At 39.7% G+C, this 27903-nt stretch overlaps 4 protein-coding genes and 1 pseudogene across 15 annotated transcripts in view; 4 read left to right on the top strand and 1 right to left on the bottom strand.

Moving 5' to 3' along the window:
• The window catches only part of LOC110064694 (mucin-like protein), a 33826-nt gene extending 27899 nt beyond the window's left edge, over positions 1–5927 (top strand). For all 3 annotated transcript variants that reach the window (XM_089291881.1, XM_089291880.1, XM_089291882.1), the window contains 8 exons: positions 974–1096; positions 1232–1354; positions 1783–1905; positions 2538–2669; positions 2894–3021; positions 3440–3540; positions 3987–4334; positions 5097–5927. In XM_089291881.1, coding sequence (XP_089148007.1) covers positions 974–1096; positions 1232–1354; positions 1783–1905; positions 2538–2669; positions 2894–3021; positions 3440–3540; positions 3987–4334; positions 5097–5223 — 1205 coding nt within the window. In that variant the 3' untranslated portion in view covers positions 5224–5927. The remainder of the gene's footprint in view (positions 1–973; positions 1097–1231; positions 1355–1782; positions 1906–2537; positions 2670–2893; positions 3022–3439; positions 3541–3986; positions 4335–5096) is intronic.
• A 2281-nt stretch (positions 5928–8208) lies between these two features.
• LOC149111201 (uncharacterized) lies at positions 8209–9460 on the top strand (annotated as a pseudogene).
• Positions 9461–10737: 1277 nt separating this feature from the next.
• LOC110054772 (uncharacterized) lies at positions 10738–13869 on the top strand. Its single transcript, XM_089292402.1, has 2 exons — positions 10738–12338; positions 12472–13869. The coding sequence occupies exons 1-2, from the start codon at positions 11046–11048 to the stop codon at positions 13867–13869; spliced, it is 2691 nt and encodes an 896-aa protein (XP_089148528.1). The 5' UTR covers positions 10738–11045.
• Positions 13870–22942: 9073 nt separating this feature from the next.
• Positions 22943–27101, top strand: LOC149111200 (uncharacterized). Its single transcript, XM_089291936.1, has 3 exons — positions 22943–23229; positions 23637–23717; positions 26732–27101. Exons 2-3 carry the CDS (start codon positions 23648–23650, stop codon positions 27034–27036), a joined length of 375 nt encoding a protein of 124 aa, XP_089148062.1. The 5' UTR covers positions 22943–23229; positions 23637–23647; the 3' UTR covers positions 27037–27101.
• Positions 27089–27903, bottom strand: part of LOC110054659 (uncharacterized) — a 40864-nt gene continuing 40049 nt past the window's right edge. For all 10 annotated transcript variants that reach the window (XM_089291887.1, XM_089291889.1, XM_089291888.1 and 7 more), the window contains one exon: positions 27089–27778. The gene's annotated coding sequence lies outside the window, so the exon portion shown is untranslated. The remainder of the gene's footprint in view (positions 27779–27903) is intronic.

Genomic DNA, 27903 nt, shown 5'->3' with positions numbered 1-27903 from the left:
CTACGTTTGATGTCATCGCTCGTTCTGTTCACTCCTGTATTCTCCTGAATTTGTTGGTGGGAGATGGTCTGAGGCCTCCTTATTCCTCTTCATGCACTTGTATTGGAAACCGTCCAGCTTCTTTGCTTCTGTTTTCGTAAGTTTCCAAGCTTCACAGCCATACATCAAAACTGACCTAACAATTGTTTTAAACGATTGTGCCAATCTCACTGGTACCCCATATTCTTCGCATCCTATAAAAAGCCTGTCTAGCTTTACTCAGCCTATGCTGTATGTCTTTGGTTGTTCCACTTTCTTTGTCCAGCAGTGCGCCTAAGTACACAAACTCTTCCACGTCTTCTACTTGTTCACCATTAATCTCTATTCGTTGGTCGTTTTTGGCATTCACCCGCATGACTTTTGACTTCTTTGCATTGATCTTAAGACCGACTCTTGCAGCTTCATCGGCTAGTCTGTTGGTCTTATCTCTTATGTCGACGTACCTAGATGACAACAAAGCGATGTCGTCTGCAAAGTCTAGGTCTTCTAAGATCGAGGTGCACTTCCATCGTATACCAGTTCTTCTACCTTCCGTAGTTCTGCTCATGACCCAGTCAATTGCAAGTAGAAATAGGAAACCAGACATGACACAACCTTGCTTTACTCCTGACTGGACTTGAAACCATTCTGTTGTTTCACCCTCATCTAGAACTGCACACCCAAAGTTGTTGTACAATTTGCGTCGGTTCTGTTTGAAATTCTCCAGAAACAGTCTATCAAACTACAGTTTCTTTTACTGTTAGATTGGGTATGTTGAAGTAATCTGCATAATTGCACTATTTTATCTTTTTTATTTACTAAAGTGTACTTTCGCTTTATGACAAGAAAACATTTAAGGAGCAAAGACCTATAAGCGTTCTCGATTAGCAGTTTCGATCTGCAGACAGAGATTCTAACAGACGAATGCTTATTCGTATTGTTTTATTCTTATCAGATATTAATGAGTGCGTGAATTCCAACGATTGCATGCAGACATGCACCAATTTCCCTGGTGGACGGAATTGTACTTGCTTAGATGGATTTAAAGTTGATCCAATGGATAGCACCGCTTGCATACGTAAGTTTACCACATGTTTACTAAAATTATGAGTGTAGCATTTGCGACTAAGGATGTTGACTCAAGATTACAGTCTCCTTATTACTATCTACAGTGTAACTAGTACTTGAGCCACATATATTTTCAAATTCACAGCAATTGCGCGATGCAATAGTTCCGAAGTGGGCTGCCAACAAGTTTGTGTTGAGGATCACGGCCATCCAATGTGTTCTTGTTACAAAGGATACCACCTGCTTGCGGACAGCAAATCATGCGGTGGTAGGTCAAAGGGATTGAGAGGAGGGTTATGAATAGATAGCCTATATACCTATGTATTTTATAAAGAGGTGTCCTTGAAGAGTTTCCGAAGTACTATAATGTAGCAATCGTTCAAGAAGTTTACCTAAAAGTGAAAGTATGCAATAAAGACTTTTGACTCAATGGAGCAAAATGACTTAAAGGTAGTCTTGGATTCTAAATCATAAGTTTATGCTCGTGTACAATTGTCTTCAGTTAGAGTTTCTTTTTATTTACCTGTTTTGGGTACTGGGCTTTTTCATTTCTGTTATTTTTAGATTTCAAATACTCCGCTAAGCGTCATATTTTAAACTCTTGTCTCGGTGTTTGGAAATGTGGTAAAACTACGTCCCTCGTATTTTAAATATATTACTTAACATATTCTTTGCAAACCATTTTTATCGTTTCAGATATCGATGAATGCACCACACACAGACACCGATGCTCACAGAATTGCCACAACACAGAAGGAGGATACACGTGTTCGTGTGATCCTGGTTACGAGTTGGACTCAGATCAAATGACTTGCAATGGTAAATGTGCTGTGTTTAAGATCTTGCCGTGATTGGAATAATGTTTCATTCTGTCATCGTTCACTGATACAGTGCAAAATTGGCAAAAAACAAAACCAATTACCCACGGGGACTTTCATTGAGAAAGAAAAGAGGGACGAATAATTTTTTACTTTTCTACCGAAGCATATGTTGATTAAACTATTTTATGATTAATATGGTAATATGACCGGCTTATTATTCTGGCATATTTTAAATTTTGAAATATGTTCAGTCCCTCGTAGCGAGCTATTAAGCACCTCGTGTTCCTGGGAAAGATACGCTATTTCCGCAGTAATCGTTGAACTTTTCCACCTTCCCCCCTAATCTTTGAACTTTTTCACCTTCCCCCGTTCGCCAAAAAGTAAGAACGCCAGATCGCAGGCTATGAATAACTGACACGGCAGTCATGATGATAGTACAAACAGAGGAAGCTTTGTAGAAATCTCTTGATCATGACAATCAACAAGGTGACGATGACGCCATATGAAAACAAAGGGTTCCTCTGATGTTAAGCATTGGAACAGAAAACCCGTTAGACTGTAGTGTACTCAGGTTATTACTATTTATGTGATATAGTTTGGTTACCTGAAATATGATATTTTTCGTTACAGATATCGACGAATGCGGTCTGATAGATATTATATATTGTGCTGATCCATTGGAGCTTTGTATCAACACTTTAGGATCATTCCATTGTGAATGTCAGGAGGGATTCCAGTGGTCCAGTGGCAATGCTTGTGAAGGTTGATTGATTTGTGTGGTTACGAGAGTAAATTAAATTACTAGTTACTTAGAAATCGATGTTGTTTTGATGTAACTGAACACGAATTCTCAAAACTGAAATCGAAAGAAATCAATAGCAGACAGTGGGAATAACTGATATTTGTGTTTAAACTGACTGTACAAATCTGCTGCATTCCTTTGATGAAAACATATTAATGAAACAAATATACTGTCTTTGTATCAGAAATTACCCCAATCACAGATGGACCATCCTCAACAGGGAACCCAACTTCTGTCAAAACCGATCAGGTTCTAGAAGGTGCGATCAACAATGCTGTCGCCATGACGATAAGGAATGTCGATATATCTGAGGTAAACAATACCGTTGACAACACATGGCTCGAGCGTGACCAAATTTAGCCAGTACTTTACTGTCAATTGACTTTTGTTAACTAGAAAAACATTGTTCCGGTAAGGCAGGCCATCAACCCCGAGCAAAATTTTCAAGATGGAAAAAATCTTGATCTTTAAGCTTAGTTTGGCTCTTAAAATTTTATCGCATTGATCAGGTTTTCTTTTTCACATTATATTTTAAATCCGCACTTGCCCAATTACTTCTGTTTTCTTGACTAAATCTTTTTGAACATATAAAAAACTTAGCTGTATTTTTTGAAACGTCTAACAAACTTTTCGAAGGAAAGCTGTAAGTCAAAACGAATTAAAGAGATAATGACTTAAAAGGAGAAGGACAAAGACAATGTAAACATGTTGTTATTCTTTCTTTTCACAGTGGGAGGATGGACTGTCTCAATCGTTTAAGGAAATTGTTGCCCAGGTCGTTGTAGATTATTGTCAAGAGGAAAATTGCTATCATTCCAGAGTAAATAAAAGGTGAGCTTGATAATAGCGACAGGTCGGTAACACATCAAGTACCCTGCGTACTCGTAAGCTTAAGCCCTGACTTGATAGTTCAATAAAGATGGTTTTGAGGGCCTTAATTAGTCTAATTACTGTCCTAAACACCAGAATACGTTTTGATTTTCCATGTAGAGTATTCTGTCGATGAAAACAAGTTTTAAATAACAATATCAAATTCAAGCTTTAACACGAGCGCGGCATTTAGCCAAGTAACACTCCTAATTGCTTTCCTCTACATCAACCAGATACAGTAATTAGGCTCCTACAATGTGGGTCGTTTGCCCCGAATGTGAGTCTAGATTTACCGATGAATATCTTACTATGTGGGTTTGGTAACAAGAAACATGAGATACATATCTATAGAAATATCGTGTAAGAATTAAACACACAATAACATTCCCTTACACAATTTGTCACAGATCAATCAACAGTGGGAGCGTAACAGCAACTGTGTATTTTTTGAAACACTTTCCACGAGAAGATCAAGCTGACCTAATCGTAGCCTTTTACGTCATCCTACGTTCCAACGAGCAAGAAAACTTCATCACGACTCAGGATGCGTTACTTCAGGCTCTGAAAATGTCAGCAGCAGCTGTGTCATCTCAACTCCGGAAAGAAGTTTACGACATCCGGGCATACCATGCAGATGGAGGTGCACCTCCCCCACGTGAGTCCCGGATCAATACGTCACAGCCCAAGTGGATCATTATTGGTGTTTCTCTTGCCGTGATTGTTGTCATGGTGATCGTTGTCGTTGTTGTCTGCAGGTAACCAATTAGGCATTTTGCGAAAATATTATTTTTGACTTCAGGGTGACTTCTCTCTGACCAGATGAGTGAACAAGAGCAGGTTTTTTTGGTAAACGTTGAAGCACTGGGAAACTCTCTGACAATGCTTATCACCAAATCAAATAAGAGCTCGAGCGTTCATATTCTGGCATGCAAACAACAACAAAAACTTTTATATCATCCCAGGGTTAGAAAAGACAACTTTTTGGCCAGAGTAAAAACAAAAATGATAGGGGTGCTGGCTACCCAAAGTAACATTCAGTTAAAAGAAAAGATGTTTTACATGTTTGGGTTAGCCAAAAAAACAAACAAACAAACAAACAAACAAACATTGAAACACACATAATAAGAGAAATAAACAAAGTTAAGCTAATTACCAGTAGACTTAAGTTCTTACATTGCAAAACAGTATTTATATCCAGAGAGAGCGATGTCAGATATCTAATAATCTTTTGAAATTATTTAATATTTAATAAGCCAGCATGATGTAATGAGGATATGTCATGTTGCTAGGCAACATCTCGGTGACGAAAGTCTTAGGCTCAATAAATTTGCACAGATGAGAATTTTCCTCTAAATGGTAGGAGTTGTTAAGCTATCTTTAATTTAAATCTTGCATGACCGTGAGTTGCAATGTTGAATGTAGATCTAGCGTTGTTTTGGTGTAATAAACTAGCCACTAGTAATTTTGTAGTGAACTTTTCTTTAATATACCATTTTACTTTCTTTGTCGTTTTTCAGGCGGCGCAGACGAATATCTCAACTGGAAAAGCATAGCAGTAAATCCGAGTTCGTTCTCAGGCAGTGGGCTGGAACGCAAGAAGAGACAGTGTTTCTTGGAATAACTAACCAATCTACTAAGCTATAAACTAATGTAATGATACGCTCGTATTCATGTATTGGGCAGACTTGCTAATTTAAGTAATGTTTCTCATCAATAAGTTCATAGAACAGCATAAGCGAAACGAATACCCACTTGAATGTAAAGTTAAGTAGCCCAGGACTTCAAATCAATAAGCTGTGAATTATTCATGGAAGTTAATTTCAGTAGCTGCTATAATCATGAATAAGTGCTTTTGTAACATGCCATAGAAAAAACAGCCAATCAGAAAGCAGAAAAGCCGTTGCATATTCGACGGTATTACATCCAACCTTACCATTATGCGTCGCGGTATGTCGTATTGATTGTGTTGACCACTGTATTTACTATGACATTGTATAAAATAGTTATGCAACGCTCTCTCGTGGTATACCAGGGAATATCTCACTTGTCAGGCGTATTTTCTTAGTAATACACGCTCGCCTAAAGGTTTGTGTGTATACCGAGGAAATTCAAGTGACTCGTGGGATATTCCACGGTACACCCACCCAAAGGCAAGTCTTCATGCCAGTTGCCACTAAGGCAATACCGGTATTAGGTAATATTACTAATGTTAACTCTGAAGTAGGAACCAGTTTACTTTAAGGACTTTGATACAAGACCTAGGATAGACTGGTAAATATATTATGTCAATAAGGAATAATTTATAAGTAGCTAAATTTAAAATAAATAAAAATATAACGAGTCCTATACTCAGTTGGTGTTGTCTTCATAATGATTTTCATAATGTTCAACGACTTGTTTCTGATAAAGCGTTGCTCATAGAACGTGGACATTAACTGACTGAATAATCGTTTTGCACAAAACCACTGAAACACGGTTATATACAGTGTAAGCATAATATCACCAATAGTCCAATGAATTCTAAATTTCCTTCAAAAACTATTAATAGGGCTTGAAAGTTTTGTCATCTCAAGCTTAATTTTTAAAAATATTTTTCTCATGCTCTCATTTGCGTGATAAGAATATATATTCCAGTTTACAAAACGTTTGCGAAGCAAATTTAGGTAGCTTAAATATTTTAGTGTATAGCACTCTAATGTCATCATCATAAATTAGATTTTAACTATTTAACTTCACCTTGGATAACTCGACGAATGAACTTTGTCAAGTCAAAACGTAAGATGTCAGTAAAATATTTGTCCGAGTTCCGAGTGAATATTTAAATACCATCCTGACAGGATAAACCAGTAACTTTGTTCCGTATTTTGTTTTAAACTTGCCATGCAGTAAGGTAAAGATCAACTTTTGCCAAAAATTTCAAAATAAATGGAAGGTCATCCTACTCGTTTTCGAGATAAGACACATTAAAGACCCTATGTTTTTTGTCAAGTGTAGTAGGGGTAGTTTCTGAGAAGAATGTATAAACAATAGCTCCCATTTGGCGAAAAATATGCAGGGATATTTGTCCGCGGAAATTATCTGTTCCGAGAAGCGAACAGTTTTCTGAGAGCGTAGCTCGAAGAAAACTGTGAGCTTCGAGGCTAATGAGCTTCGGGGCTAATAGATTCATAGCAACTTCGTTCCTATGCTCTTTCGAAGATGGCGGAATCCGCGAGGAAGGACACTGTTTCCAAGCCAGGTTCTCCATCTTTGGAAAACCGTGGGAAGGACTTTCGATTCATAGCTCGCCCTAATGCCCTAATTGACCAAAAGTTTCTAATGCGTAAGGCTAGTTCGAAGTTTCGGATGTTCCTGCAGTGCCAAAATGCCTCTTTATAATGGGCCATTTTACAGTTGTGTGCTTAGTTACCTGGCCGTGAATGCAAGCGAGGCTGGAGGTGACCTTGCTTTGATACAGACCTCTCGGCTTTCCTCACTTGAATGTCAACTCGTTAGCATAAGAGCAACTTGATTTACACAACACAAGCAGTAAAGTCTGTATCCAGACGAGTTCACCTCCAGCCTTGCTGCCATTCAAAGGCCAAGTCACTAAGCAGACAACTGTAAAATGGTTTATTCTCTTAAGAGTCACTGTCTGAGAAAACCGGGCAAAATCTGAAATTAAAAAGCTCAAAAATGGTGGTCGGCCGAATTATTCCGTACTAACGCCATATATAGGTTAGGTGAACTCATGGATCACAGACCAAAGTTTCCCGTCTTTGCTGCTCAAGTGTTTTCATACACAAGATATGAGATCTACTCCCCATCACCCCGCAGGTTCCGTTTTTTCTGATAAATTTGGCTCAAATTTGACAGTCGGCAAAAACTATAAAATTCATCGAACGAAGTTCGTGTTCACTGATTTAATACAATTGGACATAGAACTACTTGTACATGCAAGACCAGAGATCTGCGAAATAAGTATCATTCAACCTACACATTCCAGTTTTGGATTACTTATATTTCATTTCTACGAATGAGCAGGAAATAAGCCATTTTTTTGCTACTTGCAGAACAGGCAACTATAACTTATAAATATAACTATAACTTATAACTATAACAGCAATAAATGAATGCCAAAACCAAACACGACACTCTTACGTTCCCTTTATCCTGTTCGACTGATAAAGACTACAATGGTTTCTTGACTTTCTTGGTTTCCAACCGTAATATCTGTTCCTACTAACACAAAACTCGCCTTGCAGTGTTTAGAAATACAGTTTTATTATTTTTAGACGACAGGTTTTCGGCGAAAATCATAATAAAAAGAAAACTACATGAACACGGGACAATTGCATTCGTCAGTGTTTACGAATACCTTTGGGCATTACGTAATGAACACGGGGCAATTGCATTCGTTAGTGTTCAGCAATACCTTTAGGCATTACGCAATCCTTTTGTTTTACTTGCCATCGTACATTTTTCATATATTAGTTTTTCGTTCATAAAGTTAAAGATTCTAATCCTCGGCGTGTGCGGTACGGATCGGAACTTCTTGGGCGTTTTCGAATATCGAGGACTCTTGGACTGTTAGGGCATCGTTTAAAAGTTTGATTTATAAAATCGTGTGGGAAGAGAATAAATGTTTAATCTGGTAAACATTTGATGGTAGCAGAGCGAGGTTCCAAATCATGTCAGTGGACGGCGAGCGCGGCGAAGCAATGGACGAAGAAGAAGACCGCATCGACAGTTTAAAGCAGCAAAAGGCGAAGGATAAATCGGCCCTCACCAGGATCAAGAACAAGTTGCTGAGCCTTCTAGATGAAGAAGATTATCCGAGTCGGCGGGAAGTTAAGGCGGTTTGTCAAAAGCTTTGTGAAGTGCAAGAACGCACGATATCAACTATGGAAGAATTATCCCAAGAATATTTAAGCTCCAAAGAGAAAGAGAAACGAAAAAAGCTCACCGATGAAATGGACAAATTAGAGGCAGAATTTTCGGAGGCTCATGACAAGGCACAAGAATATTTGGACAATCGAAAGGATGAGTTATCGAGTTTGGCCACTGACGCCTCAGAAAACACTCGTCGACGTCTAATCGAGGAAAGCGTTGTACGAAAGAGTGTGGAAAAACTAGCTTTGGAGGAACAGGTTAAGCGAGAAAAAGACATCGCTCGTCAAAAAGAAGATTTAGAAGAATTAAGTCGTCAGTATCGAAGTCGTTTATTTAATGAAGAGGACCTTCAAGATTTGAAAGAGTCGGAGTTCAAAGGACCAGAAACAAGAAAAATTTCCGCGAACAATTTGGCAGAAGGTCGTTCAACACCATCGCTTGGCAAGGATATGTGGAATCAACTTAAGGTGTTTCAATTCCCGTATTCAGTGGTGATAAAAAATTGTAAGAGGGTTGGAAAACGGCTTTCATGGCATGTGTGGACGAGGCGCCCGCTACACCAGAGTACAAATTGCTTCAGTTGCGTCAATACTTATCTGGCGAAGCATTAAAGGTCGTGGAACCTTTGGGACACTCTGCAGCGGTTTATGAGACGGCAAAGGAAAGACTGGAACGAAAGTTTGGCGGCAAACGGCGTCGGATTGCCGTGCATTTAGAACAACTGGAGAACTTTAAGCCACCTCGCCCTGGAAATGCAAGAGACCTTGAGAGACTTGCAGATTTGTTAGACGTTACTGTAGTAAACCTGAAGGAGGCCGGTCGGCATGAAGAACTAGGAAGCGGATCACTCTACCTCAGTTTGTGCAAGAAATTGACAGAAGCAATGCTAGCGCATTATCATCGATGGATTCATGAAAATGGTCGTTGGCAGTCAGTGGAAAGGTTGAGAGAATTCATCATCCAGGAAGCAGAATTCCAGACATTAGCATCGGAAACAATCACGGTTTGAGTAAAAGAGGACATAAGAGAGACAGTGGAATGACTTTCTTCGGTAACACGCAGAATTCTTCAGGGAATCAGAGAAGAGTTGGATTTCGACCGTGTAAAGTTTGCAGTGGTCATCATGGAGTTTGGCGCTGTGACAGGTTCAAGGCTATGAATCTTTCAGAGAGATGGGAAGTCGCCAAGAACCTTAAACTGTGTTATCGTTGCTTAGGAGGAGATCACAGTGGAGGAACGTGCTTCAGATCAAGGGTTTGCGGGATAAATAATTGTAAGAACACTCACAACCGATTGTTGCATAGAGGCTCTGCGCCGGCAGATCGAAGTGAACAGGTGAACTCTCATGATCGTCGTGAAGTGGAACAAGGAGCTTCAGGTGGTTCCCAGGCTGTCGCGGAAACCGAAACAATTACTCCTCCACTTACTCCTCCTCAGGATCCACTTGAGCAACCAACAGAGGTCTCACACCACAGTGACGTCACAAAGTGCGCAACCAAGATTTGTGGCGCTACGCACAGTACCAGTGTTTCTGAAGAATGGTAATCGTAGAATTAAAGTGAATGTGTTGTTGGACGAAGCTTCAACGAAAACGTATTTAAATGCTGACGTAGCCGCTGAGCTTGGACTTCAAGGACATCCTCAAAGCGTAACTGTGAATGTTCTAAATGGACAGACTGAAACCTTCGAGACTACGCCAGTTGAGGTCGAGTTGGAGAGTTTAGATGGAAATGTGAAGACTACCATAAGTGCATTCACAGCGGAACGATTCGCAGGAAACATGAAAGTTATCGATTGGGAAAAGTATGCGGCAAAGTGCACCCATTTGAGAGGGATACAGTTTCCAAATCCTGGCATCCGCCCAATAGTGGACTTGTTAATTGGAGTTGATTATGCTGAACTACACTACTCGTTCAAGGATGTTCGAGGTCAGCCCGGGGAACCAGTAGCAAGACTTACGCCATTAGGATGGACATGTACAGGAACGGTTAGTGGGCTCAAAGGAGGTGACTATCAGTCAAGCTTTGCACACACCTATTTTGTGCGAGAACAGTCAGACGCTGACGAAATAAGTAGTTTACTACGACAATTCTGGGAAATAGAGAATCCTAGCACATCACATGATCGACCCGCTCTGAATCCTGATGAGCAATGTGCGTTAGAGAAGGTGCAAGTACTTGGATGGAAGATATCAAGTGGCACTTCCATGGAAGGAGAGCATTCCTGACCTACCAGACAATTGTGACACGGCGCTACGCAGATTGCGCAACACTGAGAAACGCTTACTGAAGAATCCAGCGATCGCAGCAGCCTACTCAGAAAACATTACTCAATATTTGGAGAAGGGCTACATTCGCAAGATCGACCCAACCGAAGAAAAGCCCGCAAGGAGATGGTGCCTGCCGCACTTTCCCGTTGTAAGACTGGACAGAGCCACAACAAAGACTCGCATCGTATTTGACGCCTCTGCGAAGTTTGGAGGAATCTCCCTCAATGACGTCATTTATCAAGGAACGAAACTGCAGACAGATTTGAACGATGTTTTACTTCGATTCAGAAGACACCCTGTTGCACTCATCTGTGACATCGCTGAGATGTATTTGAGAATTGAAGTTGCAACTATGGACCGATCATGTCAACGGTTCTTATGGAGATCCTTGGATCAGCAGGGAAAACCAGAAGAGTACGAGTTCAACCGAGTTGTGTTTGGCGTTAACTCATCGCCTTTTCAAGCTCAGTTCGTCTCCCAAACACATGCTGAGCAGCACAAAGATGAGCTGCCCTTGGCTGCAGAAACTGTGTCAAAGTCAACATACATGGATGACAGTATGGACTCTGTGTTGGACGACAGTCAAGGTATTGAGTTGTACAAGCAGTTAGATGAGCTGTGGAGCAGGGCAGGAATGCACGCTCGTAAATGGTTGTCCAATTCACCCCAGGTTCTGGAGAAGATACCAATCAAGGATAGAGCATCCGAGGTGGACATCAACAAAGATCCCCTACCAACAGTTAAGACACTAGGAATCACGTGGCTTCCAGAAGAAGACGTGTTCACGTTCAAAGCAAATCCGCCCGAAGAGAACTTTCAGCTCACTAAACGGAATTTCCTGAAGAAAATCGCCACATTATTTGACCCAGTTGGTTTCTTGACACCATTTACCATTCGAGCCAAAGTTATGATGCAGGAGATGTGGGTGGCAGGACTTGAATGGGACGAGCTATGCCCAAGGGAGTTGATCCACAAATCTCAAGAATGGTTCTGTGAGTTGAAAGAGTTACCAACGATTAAAGTTCCCAGATGTTTACGATTTGGCCCAGAAGAAGTTGTACTGTCGGAGACCTTACACACCTTTGTAGACGCATCGCAAGATGCATATGGTGCTGTTGTCTATTTGAAGGTTATCTACGAGAGTGGATCAGTATCCAGTCGACTAATTGCAGCCAAGACAAGAGTTGCACCACTTGCGGCAACAAGTATACCTCGTTTAGAACTGATGGCAGCAATCCTGGGACTAAGGCTGACCGAGTCAGTTTCCAGAGTTTACAGTGGTGCATTGGGTCAGGCAGTCTTCTGGTCCGATAGTATGAATGTCCTGTGGTGGATAAAAGGAAGAAGTCGGAGATTTAAACCTTTCGTAGCAAATCGAGTGGGAGAAATTCAAAGCCTAACGAATCCTAAGCAGTGGCGTTTCGTGCCAACCAATGATAATCCTGCTGACTTTACTACGAGGGGCATGAGAGTTTCGGACTTGGCCACGGAGAAAAAGTGGTGGAGTGGTCCTGATTACCTTCAAAAGGAAGAGTCAGACTGGCCCGTCAGTCAAATTGACACCGACAAAATTTCAGAAGCAACGGAAATCAAGAAAGCAGCTCAAGGCAGCTCACAGGCAGGCCGAAGTAAGGGAGACTGGACAATGATTTCAGTTCACGAAGATGATCAGTTATGGCGTCTCGATCCAAAACGCTTCTCAAGTTGGACAAAGCTAATAAGAGTTCAAGCATGGGTTCGTCGTTTCATAGATAACTGTAGAAGTCCCAACAGAGAGAAGAGAATTAAAGGCGGAAGAGATCGCAGATGTTGCAGTTCAAGTGATAAAGGGTGCACAAAGAAAGGAATATCCCGACGAGTATTTGGCACTTCAGCGACAAAGAGAATTACCCAAAAAGAGCAAGCTGCTCGGCTTACAACCACGGCTGGACGAGGAGGGCCAAATGAGATGCGATGGACGCCTTAAGTATGCAGAATTTCTAACTCAGGATGCTCGCTTTCCGATAATCCTGCCTCGTGAGAACTTTTTAACGAAGCTAATTGTCAAACATTATCACGAGAAAGACAATCACGCGGGTGGAACGAATCAATTGCTGGCGGCTTTATCAACACGCTTCTGGATCATTTCTGGTCGTGAAGAAATTCGGGAATGGGAGAAGGAGTGTAACAAATGTCAAAGAAGAAAAGCTAAAGCTGCAAAACAAATTATGGCCCCTCTCCCACAGATCAGACTTCGATTTTCCTTGAGAGCGTTCGCACAGACTGCCGTGGATTATGGTGGACAATTCATCACTGTGCAAGGAAGAAGGACACGTCGACAGAAACGTTACTTGTGTTTTTTTACCTGCTTGGCATCCAGAGCAGTCCATCTGGAAATGGCCTATGCACTTGACACGGACTCGTTCCTGAATGCTTTCAACAGAATGGTCAATCGCAGGGGGCTTCCAAGAGAGATGTTATCCGACAATGGAGGTAACTTCGTTGGAGGTAGTAAGGAGTTGAGCGATTTGGTCAAAGAGCTTGATCAAGACAAGATTGCTAAATCCACCGCAAACCAAGGAATAAAATGGAAGTTTAATCCCCCACATGCACCTCATTTTGGAGGTGCCCATGAGATTATGATCAAGGGCGCAAAGCGAGCAGTATACCCAATCCTGGGCAATGCAGACATCACAGATGAAGAGCTAATGACGGCATTCACTGGAGCGGAGGCACTTCTAAACTCCAGACCACTGACTTATCAATCAGCTAATCCTGAAGATGTCGTGCCACTGACGCCGAATCATTTCCTCTTTGGTCAGGTCGGAGGACAGTTTGCACCAGAATCAGTAGATGAGACCACATTCAACCCAAAGAAGAGGTGGAGAAGAGTCCAGGAACTAGTTAGACATTTCTGGCATCGTTGGATTCGGGAGTGGTTACCAGCTCTCAACATCAGAAGAAAGTGGTTAACTGTTGAGAGAGACATCCAAGTTGATGACGTGGTGTTAGTCATGTCACGCAAGACACCACGAGGACACTGGCCTCTTGGTCGAATTGTCGAAGTTTATCCAGGCAAAGATGGACACGTAAGGGTCGCCAAAGTTCAGGTGGGAAAAGAAGAATTCCTTAGACCTATTACCAAGTTATGCCAGCTTGAACTGTCTTGAACGTGCTCAGAGATAATGATGATGAAGATGAAGACTTACAGAGATTTCTGGACAGTTTAGCTGTGTTTCACTTAAGGACAGTCCCCTTTATCGTGGGCATTATCGTTGTATTGACATGCTAGGGCATATCAACGAGGGGGAGAATGAACACGGAACAATTGCATTCGTCAGTGTTTACGAATACCTTTCTGCATTACGTAATGAACACGGGCAATTGCATTCGTTAGTGTTTAGCAATACCTTTTAGGCATTACGCAATCCTTTTGTTTTACTTGCCATAGTACATTTTTCATATATTAGTTTTTCGTTCATAAAGTTAAAGATTCTAATCCTCGGCGTGTGCGGTACGGATCGGAACTTCTTGGGCGTTTTCGAATATCGAGGACTCTTGGACTGTTAGGGCATCGTTTAAAAGTTTGATTTATAAAATCGTGTGGAAAAAGAATAAATGTTTAATCTGGTAAACATTACACGGTGGCTTATTTTTAAATATATGAATGACATTGTCTCGTGTTAAAAACAATATTTCACTCACTCGCTCCGCTTGTCCGTAAAATATTAATTTTATCACTCAGAAATAAAATTCAGATCTTTGCGCCGCGGAGTAATATTCTCAATGTTCTACCCCAATGTAGCAATCAAAAGGAAACAGGTATTCGTAAGATCGTTCAACCTTTTCTGTAGTGATCACAACGATCACTGCAGCTAACTTACCAGTCATGCAGAAACCAGGCTTAAAAGCAAAATATTTACCAGGAAATCAAAAATTCCTTTAACAGAATGCTTCAATAATTCTTTGCCACGGATTAATGTTTCACAAATCAGAAAACTTTGTTACCTTATTTGTTGAAGAAGATTTCTGCAGGGTCGAAATGGCGAGCTTTCGTGTCAAGGAAATGAAACAACACCGACAGTGAAATTCTCTTTGAAAATCAGTCATCTCTCCGTCTCTGTCTTTATTGACATTTTCTTCTGTCGTCTACCTCAGCAAACGAAATCAATTTTGACTTAAGGTTCCTTTCAACGCAATTAATTTTCTAGTCACAGTAGCCAGCTGTGGTGCTGAAATTTGACCCTGAACCTACTTTACTTTATTCGACATATTCAAGGAAAATAACATCGTGCAATCAAAACTTTAAGAAATATATATAGACGAAATGAAAGAATAATGTACGAAGAACATTTCAAAACACACTCCTGTCTCGCTTTCTTTCCTCGCGAGTTTCATTCGACCCACGAGAATACCACGACACCGTCGTTACCACCTGCAATAATATGGCTTCGATTCAGTAGATAAAACTAAAACGTCGACATCGTGCAATCGACTCAGATAATGATATAAGTATGGAAATATGCAGTGAATAATAAGACGATTACGATAGCCGAGGAAGGACTTCAGACTTCAGACTTTAGACTTCAGACTTCAGACTTCAGACTTCAGACTTCAGACTTCAGACTTTAGACTTCAGCCTTCAGCCTTCAGCCTTCAGACTACAGCCTTCAGCCTTTAGACTTCAGCCTTCAGCCCTCAGACTTCAGACTTCAGCCTTCAGCCTTCAGACTTCAGACTTCAGCCTTCAGCCTTCAGACTTCAGACGTCAGCCTTCAGACGTCAGCCTTCAGACTTCAGCCTTCGGCCTTCAGACTTCAGCCTTCGGCCTTCAGACTTCAGCCTTCGGCCTTCAGACTTTAGCCTTCGGCCTTCAGACTTCAGCCTTCGGCCTTCAGACTTCAGCCTCCAGACTTCAGACTTCAGACTGCAGTCCTCAGTCTTCAGTCATAGACCGGATCTAATTCTATCCGGTGAAAGTGTTTTTTTAATCTGTCATCTTGCGTTGTTATGTTTCTTGTCAGAGCCTATAGTGTACAAACGCGATGTTAACAACGAAATTGCCTAAATACCGCGAGAAAAATGGTTCCTTTCCCTATTAACACACGTGTATCCTCCACACTACGACAATTTACAAGAACACCAAGAGCATCAAATATAGCCACTTTGCAGAATTTGAATAGCCTCGTTTTTAGTGCAGAGTGCACTATTGGGATGGTTATGGGAGCTGCCTGCCGCTAAGGAACTAAGGCTTTATGGCCCTATGGCGCTAAGGTGTAAACTTTAATGTTTGTTTAATTAATTAATTTCAATTAATTAATTAATTTAGAGGCAAGGAAGTAGTGGGGGTAGGGTGGGAAAGGTACATGTGTTCTTTACGTAAAACACATTTCATCGCCATCACTTAGCTTTGAACATCGCAAAGCTATATATTTGTTTCAGGTAACCACTTGCTCTCCTTGTGGTACCATTCTCCTTAGAACAAAACTAAATTGCCCTAAACGCATGCGTAGATTAGTTAGCGTTCGTGGCTTCTATATTAGGTGAAGGATACATTGCATACGGAATCACGCACAAATGTTGAGTGGTTTTCCTTATGGTAGAGCTCAACATGTAACACGCATGTGTTCTAGCATCGTTAGTGTTATATACTATCTTTCCACGCGGTATTTTATATATCATGTCATGTGACCAAGGACGGCAGTTGTTTTTCAGGTAGCGCCAATTGTCCCTTTCATTGCGAAAGTAAAACGTTACTGTGGCTGCGTAGCTTTTAGAATTGCACACAGGTCGGTTCAACAAATATCATCTGCCGTTTTCAATCTACAATAGTGTGCTTGTCAGGGTTCAATTGTATTGCTTCTCCTTAGCGGCTTGTTTATTTCTTGCCTTAATTGTGTCTGTAACAGAGACCAAAAAGTTCCCAAGTTAGTGGCTTTAATACTCCGCAGATTGTAAATTTGTAACAAAAGAAACCAGGAAAATGCTCAAATATTGCTGCAGACGTCGTGGCACCTAATGAAAGTGCAAATTAATTTAATCAGTCTTTGAGGAGACTCATTCATATCGGCCAAGTAGCGCTGTCTATCTTCAATACTTTTCGTTGAAATGCTTCTCAGCCATCAATATCGTTGTGTGTTAATTTTGAATTGCTTTATTGTTAACAACAAAGGTGGTAACAGAAAAAGAAAGTGGTATTTCGTGACTATCTGATAATGAAATTAGTTCTTGCTCATCGGTAAAAATTTGCATTTTTAGTAAAACAACATCGTTTCTGTTCCGTTTCTTCATCACTACATCAGATATTTAACTTTCTTTCATTTATCCCCAAAAAACAAGGACATCTTCCTTATGTTTTGGAGAAAACAAGGGTTTCATATTACATGCCTTTGCGAGGAAAACAAAAGTATCAAGTTGCAAAGTTGGTGTGAAGAGCTAAATTGTCACGTTTGCTGCTTCAGCGTATTATTGAATTTAAAATGAACGAAAATCAACGTAAAACACCAGTAGTAATTAATTTGTGCGTAATTTTTGGACCTTGCATTAAAATACAACCTTGAAACATATACGCTGCAAAGGGGAAAAGCCGTAGCAGACTACCAAGGTAGACACAAACCGGAAGTGAACCGAGCAGGGGTGAGTACTTATGGGACTATTGTACCAGAGCTATCAATTGCGCTCTGCACTATCTGAGATTGTCTCACTAGTTTTGTTTACAGACGCAGGTTTTTCATATGAAAAGAAGGCTTGGGATGTATAAAGTATTGTTATTCAAATATCATGTACATTTAGACTTTTTTGCAAAGTGTCTATGATCCTGTCGCTGCTCGGTGAAAATTTCAGAATTAAGATCTTACCAAGATGGTTTCACTGACCCAAACAACCACTGCCTTTCACATCGCATTTGCAACTTACTTAAAGACAAAAACTAATTCATTAAATAACTTATTCGTTATTCTTGTACCTATAATTGAAAGGCGCATCACCAAATTGGACACTCCCTAACAAACGCCTTGCTTAAAAATGCAATTAAAATTGTCCCCTACCAATTCCTTTGAGTTATCTGTTTTCAAAAACACACTTTGGAAATATAGGCTAACAGTTTTGAGGGTTGGCGTACTTTGCTTCTAACCACTGCATAAAATATCTTACAGAAATAGATAAGAGCGCTTTAACTCGGTACACAAGGCTGTTAACAAAACCCTTTTCTCTGTAAACCTCTGTGGAGGAAGGAGTACAGGTCGCCTAGAGGTACATTTATTATTCTATTCCTTGTCAGTTGTTTTATTTCTATTTCATGTTTTCATGATGACTATTATATGTCCTATTCACACGCAAACGTTTCAAATTTTTTTCTTAAATGAAATCTCCCACCGACTGGTTTTTACAGGCGAAAAAACATAAACCTATGTCGAATACGCTGACGCAATAGACTCTTTTTATTTGTCGCCGTTTGTTAAGATATTTTGCAAACAAAAGGTGCCGCGAATTATTAACATTTTACTCACTTTAGACGTTACATTCTCATAGGTCAAAGTTCCTAATTTACAGACAGAATTACCCCGATGATGATCGTCGACAGGTCGCGATGTTCTTCAGTCTACCATCATCATCATCATCATCATCATCATTTTTTTTATTTGCAACTCCATAAATAAGCAAATACACAACAATAATAGTAATAAAATTGATAGGGATAGAAGACCTCCAACAAACCAACCTCAGTTGTTTTAAATATAGTAGTTTTAAGCTTTTTTACGCGGCATGACCGATTCAGCGTTATTTACAGGCTGAATTTCTTCGCCGTTGATCATCGGCGAACTTTTGGCTTCTTCCCAAAAGTGAAAAAATACCTCGCAATTGTTTCTCAACTCGATCTGATTTTCTCTTTTATTATACGAGAGGTGGTATTAATTCGCCCAAAATCATCGACGGCTTTTAGTGCTCTTCAGTTTCTCATCGTATTCTTTTGAACAACATGATTTTTGGGTTATTGTTTTGTAAAAAAAATACCTCTTAGTCGGGTATGTTATGGACGGGCCAATGGATGAGTGAGAGATGTATGTATGTCACACCAATCAGATTGGATCTACTATAAACAGCCAATCAAATTTCTTGTTGTAAAGGTAAATGGTATGTGAGAAGATTTGATCCCGACACAGTTTAGAACGGCCATATTTATTCTTCTATAAAAGAGGAGGAAGTATTCATATATTGGGCTTACTTCGACATTTTCTGTGGGTTAGGCTGAGGATTTTAGTTACAAACGAGATGAGCCTTGAGGTTTGAAACAATTCGGGAGTTAGTAGTATGCAAATGCAACGAGATATTTTTATTTTTAGTTACAAAGGTAACTTGATACTTTTGTTTTTCACAAGGAGTAAGTTCAATTAGAGGTCACGAATCGTCGCTTCTAGTTCTTAGGACAGGTTTTAGAGGAGACGAGACTATTTAGATCTGAAACAGTTCTAACGTTTACAATAGTAAGTGCAGGTGACGATTGTTTTATTCTTGTTGCGTGCAAATATAACGAGATATTTTTATTTTTTCAGGATAATTTGACACTCTTGTTTTTCACAAGGGAGTAAATTCAACTAGAGCTGACGAATCGTCACCACTCTTTCCCACGAGATGTTTGCTATCTTTCGTTACCAATGTTAACTTAACAGTTTTGTTTTTTATATGGGAGTAAATTCAATTAGAGCTGACAAGTTATCGGCTATTGTTCCCAGGATATTAAACAAAAAAGCTTTCATTTCTGGACGGTTTTTACTTCTCTGCAGTAGCAGTTTATTTTTATTTGATGGGCATTTTATGACATTCTTTTCAGTCCCATATTTTTAAAGGTAAAAAGTATCAAAACTGCTCAAATGTTCTTTGAAGACTGTGTGGTACTAAGTTAAAGCGCAATTTCATTAAATCAGACTTTCCATGTGTCAAAGAGGTTTTTTTCTCTTTCTTTCTATTTTCGGTGAAGTAGTGTTGTTGTGTTGTGTTGTGTAAAAAGGGTAAACTTACGACCCGTATAAAATGCGAAAAGGTCTCTTAACTTGAGTATTTCTGAGCAAAAATTCTTCTTGGGGGTTGGAAGGACTATGTGATCGGTGAGTGAGGGAGTTATGCATGTGCACGTGTCACACTAATCACGGTGTGGGTGTTATCAAAGAATGAATCAAAGAAAAAAAAAAGATGGTATCTACATTAATCTGAAGACGTGTCAGATTACTGTAGTTTGCTCAGTCAAACATTTTATGGCTTACTATTTAGCTATCTTACCATTACCGATGTAACATCGTAGGTACATAATAAATTCCCAGTTTCTTTCTTGCTGTACATCGCAACCAAAAACACGTGTATTTGTCAAATTAACCAAATCATTACTGTAAACAGCTCCATGAATGCTCCTATCTCCGAGACAAAAAAAATAACTCCTGCACGCCTTGCGTGGCTATGTTTCGATACGCCTGAGTTGGCTAACTGGATGTCCTCTAACAAAATAAAGTTGAACTCTGATAAAGCATCACAATTTGCTCCCAGTTCCCAGCTTCCGCCGCTTTATATCTGCTTAGCTTCGATTTCGGCAAGAAATATTGGTGTGAGTTTTGATTGTGATACAAATTTTGAGTTTCAAGCGTCTAGCATATGTATTCCAGCTAGCATAATTGACGTCTAAATCAAGTTTTCAGTGCCAGATATATTCATCTGATATGGATACAAGTTAAAACGTGCGTTTTAACATGTTTATCTAAAGAAAAAAAAAATGAAAAAATAAGTCGAGTAAAATTTTCCTCGTTCTCTGCTCCTCCCTACCCCCCTCATGGCATAGAGTTAATGGGAGCAGAGTCTCTGCAGAGTCCCACCCTCACCGGTCCACCCGCATGAGGAGCCTCCAACGCGTCTTCGATGCGACTTACTTTAATTTAGAGGTGAAAAGAGCTTTGCTTCCCTCGTGGGAGGCATTTCTTAGGCTCGCACGAAGCATAGCCTCGTTTTGGTGCTTAACTTATTTTCGTCCTATAATGCCATGAAATTATTGTTTTCGTTTCTTAACTTGACAGACATGTTAAACTTACGATTTTCTTCACATCTATTAGCTCGACAGTAGCTACAGCTTGAATTAACTGAAAATCTTTTTCTTGAGCTTTTGTCACGTTACGTGTAGGTTGGATAGTGGGAACGCATTATTGTGCCGACTTCCAAGAAATCTTATTGCAAACTTTGATGCTGCTATAAATTGAGCTGCTCGAGTTATTATGATAAAAAGAAGTATGATGATGTAACTCCAGTGTCCATCGACCTTCTTTGGCTCCCATTTTGATAGTGCATTGTTTCAAGTTTCTACAATTATCATATGAGGCCTTAATAGGCCTGCCCAAATGCATTTCGGATAGCTATGTGCTATCTTGGTCAGGAGTTAAAAATCTAATGCATCCTTGCTAATATTTCACGTGAAAATTAGTAGATTTCATCTACAATGATTTGCAAAATTCAAGTGAATAAGCAGACCACCATTCGCTCTTGTCGCGAAGGCTTGACGCTCTCATCCGACAAAGGTAAATGAGACCTTTCAAAACCTTACTTGACAAAGTATCTCCCCAGTGTATCAGGCTTTATATACTCTATGCCACAGAAAATACAACTAATCAGAATACAGGAAAGCCGTTGTATATACGACAGTATATTCCAATCTTGTCATTCGCGAAGGTTGCATTGATTGGCCACTGTATTTTGTATGGCATGATATAAAATATACGGAGTTATACTTAAAGGCTTGATATTGATATTCCATGGTATACCACTAGAAAGCGACGCATAACTATTTTTTTTCCTCTGAAAACCCTATTCTCTATTAATATTGAACTACCTAAATATAATTCAAAACCGCCCCAATTTGAACACTAAAAATTCAACTTTCAGTGACTCCAAATTTGAATTAACGTATTGAACAAGGATGCTGATCGTCTTTTGTTTCTAGCCAGCACTTCAAGCGCATTATCCATGAACTAAATTAAATGAAATTAGAGGAATTTTAAGAAAATATTCAGAAACGAAGCCACATCAGCTTAGCCAATGTGACTTTGGTACCCGGGTATAAGAATCTGGTCACAACTACGTGCATGTTCTCTTTTCGTTTTATTTTCTTTTAATCTCACGAATTTTGTGTCCAGGAAAAGACGCAGGTGTTTTTTTTTTTACCTTATGTTTCAATAGGCCACATTCAATGGTCGAATCAATTTTCTAATATGGCTCCGAGGCTTTAAAGACAAACCTCTATAATTGATGGTGTTTCTTTGCATCCAAGTCACTTTTGGGAATTGAGGGACAAACAAAACTTTAATAAAAACAATTGCAACTTTGTCCTTAAAGCCTCGAGCCATGTTAGAATATTGTAATATCGTCTTATGTTGACTACTGACTGGTCCTCTGACCGAGACGGCTTCTCTAGCGCCCTTTTATTTTTGGTAGTTGCACATTCTTTGGAAGATCTGCATCATTAACATGACAATGCATTAATACATAGGACGGTTCTTAAAAGCCGTTGTCAGGCGAAGCGCAACGATAATTTAGGTTATCGCACAGGCCGGACATCAAAAGAGCAGAGGAAACACAATACTGAAGGTAATTCAAGTTGCGTTCATTTCTTAAATTAAGAATCTTCCCATAACAGTGTTATTCGGTTTACTTAAGTTTAGGTTCAATTAGTTTAGCTATCGCAGAGTGAATTTTAATCAAAATGTACATGTCCTTTTCAGTTGAGCTATAACGACCGAAACTCACTTTTACTCACGCGGAGAAGCGAAAAAGCGCAATGCCTGAAGTTGCATGGCCGTGTAAAGTAATGGCAAAAACTGACGGAAGCATTCATTTGTTACCACAATTAGATTATTTCTCCAGATGGTTTCTTTTGGCTCAGCAGTAGCGCTCTCGTGCGGAAGATATTTTGGCGTGACACATCCACCCATAAGCTTGTTGAAGTGCAACAAAAATCAACCAAGACAGATATAAATGGGAACTGTCCCTTACGAACAATCAAAGAACGAAAACAAACTTGTATCATTTAAGAGACGTATTTTAAGTCGTCCTTTTCACATCAGAAGTGTAGCAGCTTTCGTAAGCTGCCATTCTGTTATTATTGTAGCAGCTGTTATTGTTATTGGGCTAGGGACATTGTTTCTGTTGTTTGCTTTATTGTTCTCTCAAAAGCTATCAAGCCATTTATGTGACACCCTACGAGAGCTGCTACCGGACCCTTTCACACTGAGGTCCAACCAAGCGTAATTATTTTTCAAAGTTTTCTTTGTTTTCTATCTTAGTTGACTTATATCAGTGTTTTAATATCTTCTTTCATGGCCGGCTCGAAAATACCAGTTTTCTTTTGTTTCGGCTGACACAATGGGGCTCCTGACTGCTTTGTCTAATACTGAATATAATATTTCATTAACATGGGCGCTCGCGAGAAAGAAAAAAAATAATTTAGTAGCGTAGAAAATATCGTTGGAGGAACATCGTCAGTCATATTGTTTGCTTAGGTGAGTGGCAAATGATTCGATCAACTTAGTTCTTAGAATGAAAGAATGGTAGATGCGAATGCAGCCATAACACTACCGGAACAATGACCTGAAAAATTTTTTCCAGGTCATTGTTCCGGTAGTGTTATGGCTGCATTCGCATCTTTCATTCTTTCATTATTTAATTGCTACTGTTGGACATCTATTACCATTAGCTCTTAGACATTGGACAATTGTTGAATTCGCTAAGGCCAAGGAGGCACGTCATCGTCTAGCGAGAAAGTTTAATCTTATACTCAAAGCAACAAGCCGCCATTCAATTTTGCTCTTGTAAGGACAATCATGTCCCGAACAAAGTTCACTTGCAAATAATCGTCCACGTTCATGTGTCGTATCGTCGAATAGTTCCTGTCTTCTTTCGTTTCCAGGCAGCGACATAATGAAAATTCAGCATTTGATGGTTTTTGGTTTGGTCAGCCTTACGTTTGGACTTGTCCAGGCTATGAAAGGTTAGTAAAGTTTCTTATTTACCCATTTTTTCTAAGAATATTGTTTCTCCGACCGAGAATGAATGTTCGTATTAATGCCGATTTTAGGCTGAAAATATTCTTGTGAATATTCTGTAGAAGCCGACAAAGATGACAAATACAGGACACGTTATGGGCGTGCAATCAGACGTCCCAAGAGACTGTAGAAAATTTAAATTATATGCGAGTGGGTGTGGGTGTGAGTGTTTTGTTGTGTGTGTGTTTTTCTGTTGCTCGAAGAGTCACATCAAGTCTCGGTGTAATACTACCGGATTAAATTGCTATGTCGAATTCTGCGAGTGTTCGTCGTTTTACTGGGCCCGTACATATTCCTTACATTATAGATCTTTTATTTCTGTTTTCGAATGTATTTGATTTTTGGAAGGTGTTGGAGCAGCTTTAGAGCCAGCCTGCTAATTACCTATTTTTCCCTTTTATTTATTTATTTTAAGCACTTAATGACTGACCCCAACGGAAACAGTTTTTTGTTTTCCCGGGATCCTCAATGAAACTCACTTTTTCCGGTGGGGCCAGTCATTTAAAAACTGTTTTGTTATTCTTTTCAACCATATTCTCTCGTTCCAACTCAAACATAAAACAAACTGCAAAGAAAATTATTTGCTTGCCGCCGAGTAGCACACAAATTTGCCGCGGTTTGAAGATGCACTGCCTGATCACGTGCAAGTCGAAAGTTTAAGTTGTTGTTTTCACTCTTTTTTATAAGAACATTTTTTTCTGGCCGGGGCTGAATATGCTTATTTTTCTGCCGATTTTCGTCCGAAATACTCTTATGAATATTTTTAGACTGTAGGGTATGATATTTCTGTTTTCGAATGTATTTGGTGTCTGCAGGATGGTGTGAAAGAAATTTTTGAACCAGCCTGCAGGCATTAAAGCCTGATATCACACACATAAGCCCCGGCCAAACGATCGCAACATGTCAACGCTACATATTGCAACATTGTTGGGCGCAACATGTTGCGTGCGTTTGGCCACCATGTTGCGATGTGTTGCGACATGTTGTGTGTTGTTGGCTCAAATTTGACCACCCAACATGTCGCAACACGGTGGCTAAACGCACGCAACATGTTGCGCCCAACAATGTTGCAATATGTTGCGTTGACATGTTGCGATCGTTTGGCCGGGGCTTAACTTCGTGCAAAAATGTTATAAGCATCGAACATACAGCTAGGGCTGTGTTTTTCACGACTGCTTCAATTGTGTGCATAACTGCGATGATCAATCATGTCTTCATCTCTTTCTCCGCAGTTCAAATATATGATATTTCATATATTTATTTGTATTCTTCATCAAGTACGGGTATATTACGAACTCACGTACTAACCAGCTCCCAGATGACTTGATAGCTCAGTTGGTAGAGCACTGCACCGGTATCGCAGAGGTCATGGGTTCGAGTCCCGTTCAGGCCTGAACCTTTTTTCAGGCTTTAATTTCACAACTGCTCAAGTTGTGTGCATAACTGCGATGATCAATCATGTCTTCATATCTTTCTCCCCAGTTCAAATTTATGATCTTTCATATGCTCGTTTGTAGTGCTGTATTTGTTGTTTCTGGCTAGTTTGCTTAGAGAAAGGAAGAATTTTACATGGTTAAGTTTAAATTCAAGTTCTCAACATAAAACTTTGCCAATTAGATTCTTTTCAAAATCTCAGCTTCTGGTTTACTTTTAAACTAGTAGTAATCAGAGATTATGAGAGTGCGTTCGACGCCCTCACTTTAATATATATACCTTATATAAATGATTTTACTAGCTGGCTTTCAACCTTTGTCTATTGCTAAAATCAACATTTTTCAGCGGCAATCGAGGTTTTAAAGTCAGATATGCATAGTGTCAAAGTCCATGCTAGTGAAGAGGTCACGATTTGTTGATACGTTGCGTGATGCCGCCAGTTTGTGTAGACTCACAAGTTTCATAGAATATTAAATTACGTACATTATTGTAAGCTGGAAGCACAAATTTAAGCGAGCATTTGCAGTCGCGTGCTCGTTTATCGTTAACAAACTCCGTGCGACTAATTCAAGTATTTCCCCTGATGAATAAAGCAGATTGTCGGATCTAATTAACTAATGGAATCAAAATGTAGGTGTTCCCACGGTTAACATCCCAAAGCCAATTCGTGTTAATAAGCAGGACAATTCCTTCAGATTTCGATAAATGCTACCGTCGAAGTGTTTAAATTCACCAAAATCTAACACTGAGAGCACATAATAGCGAAGCGTACGGCGACTGAATGGACAGAAGTCAAAGAAAGATCCAGTGGAAAGACGAGCTCACATGGCCTGCTCACATACCGGTACTCACATGTTCGCCACATGTCTTATCACATGTCTTAGCATTAAACGATACTAGTTTACTGGCCTTGACATGCCCCTGAAAAAATCAGGCGGGGTGGCTGAATTTGCTAAGACCATTACAACCTCGATCGATTTCGCTTGTATTACGCAGGAAGCCCAACATGTGGACACCAACACAAAACTAGGCTGCGTTCTCCCTACGCTCGAGCGCAAATACTCTTTAAATTTGACAAATTTGAGCCTCGATATTCTTACAAAACGTTTTGTTATAAATAAAGACTGTACTGAGTTTTAACCCATGACGCGTGACGCGTGACGCGTTCACCGCAAATCAGAAAACGTATTTGAGTTGGGAGGTAGAACAAATTTATTTGCTCATTTGTTTATTTATTTTTGAAATTATACATATATTTTGACTTTTAAAGTGTAGAGTCAATCATACAAGATTGAGTTGCAAAGAATATCCCCTCTCTTTAAGCCTTCTTTTAATACCAAAATGATTCACCTTTACCTACGGCCTCGTTCACATTTGGCTTTTCTCATTTCTTTTAAATACAGTTATTTCCAAATTGGGCAGCATGTATTCCGGTTACATATAAATGATACATATCAATGCGTCATTGCAACGAGCACGTATTAGCGCAGTATTCAACTAAGGCCTTTGCTATTTTCATTGGCAGGTCGACGCGAAGCGCAGCTTTACTGCTTAGAATGCTTTGCAGAAGGGGAGAGTGCACAGAATGCTCGAGAAAGCTGTGATAAAAACATCGTCTCCGACGATTGTGGGGAAGAGAACATGGTGTGTGGAGTGGGAAGTTTCCAGACAGAAGATGGCTTTGAGTTTAATCGTGGATGTTTAACAAGGGAAGAATATAACGAATACGCAGCTGAATGTGCAGCCAGCACTAAAGGAACGTGTGTTGTAGCAATGTGTGATACCATCAATTGTAGTCCTGATGAACTGCCTGTAACTGGTGGTAATTGAGAGCAAATGTTTGTTTACAAAGTGCGTGTTATAACAGTGGAAATAAAATTGCTGAGGGTTCAAAAGTTCTTCTTTTAATTTACCTTAAATCGTCCAAATTTATTATGGGTTACAAAATCGTGAGGCCTTTCTAGAACTATTACTAATCTACAGCAGTTTAGCGATAATTGCATGAAAATAAAACGCAAAATAATATCACTAGAAATTCAAACAATGTGCAAAAAATACGTAGCAGGGCACACTGCTAATTCAACAATAAGCAGTTTGTTCTATCGCAGTAACTCGTCCATTTCAAATGACAATGTAATCATATTACAACTACTGAATTCCGAAAAAGTTCTCTGTGAGGTGTTCTCTAGCAAATACTAATTCTTTTCATTTTGTTTATTTAACACATTACTGGCCTTGACATGCCCCTGAAAAAATCAAGTGGGGTGGCTGAATTTGCTAAGACCACTGCAACTTCGATCGATTTCGCTTGTATTACGCAGGAAGTAAACTTAAGTCATTTTATTTTACTAGACTTCTAAATGTTTTTGACGGTGACAATTTTCGTTCTTTTAAATTAATTTGTCCTAAGTGTCGCCGTGTTAATATTTATAATCAAGGGAAAAGCATTTTCCTACAAACTCGGAGTTGGTCAGTGAGCTATTTACACTAAAAAAGCTAATGAAATTTAGCAGTCTCGTAATAAAAAATCGGCAGAGTCACGCCATCTTTCTTGATAGAAGGACTAAACAACCTAAAAGGCAAGACAAAACAACACTGTTAGCTATTATGCAGAATAACGTTTGATCACTTTATTAATTTTCTCTGAAGCTATTGCAAAATTCATTTCCTTGTACGAATAAAACACAGAGTGTCATG

The sequence above is a fragment of the Orbicella faveolata genome, unplaced genomic scaffold, assembly GCF_042242905.1.
Source record: "Orbicella faveolata isolate gen_17 unplaced genomic scaffold, um_ofav_v1 contig_24, whole genome shotgun sequence".
In the NCBI taxonomy this organism is placed as follows: Eukaryota; Metazoa; Cnidaria; class Anthozoa; order Scleractinia; family Merulinidae; genus Orbicella; species Orbicella faveolata.
This window is presented reverse-complemented; position numbering and strand designations above follow the sequence as displayed.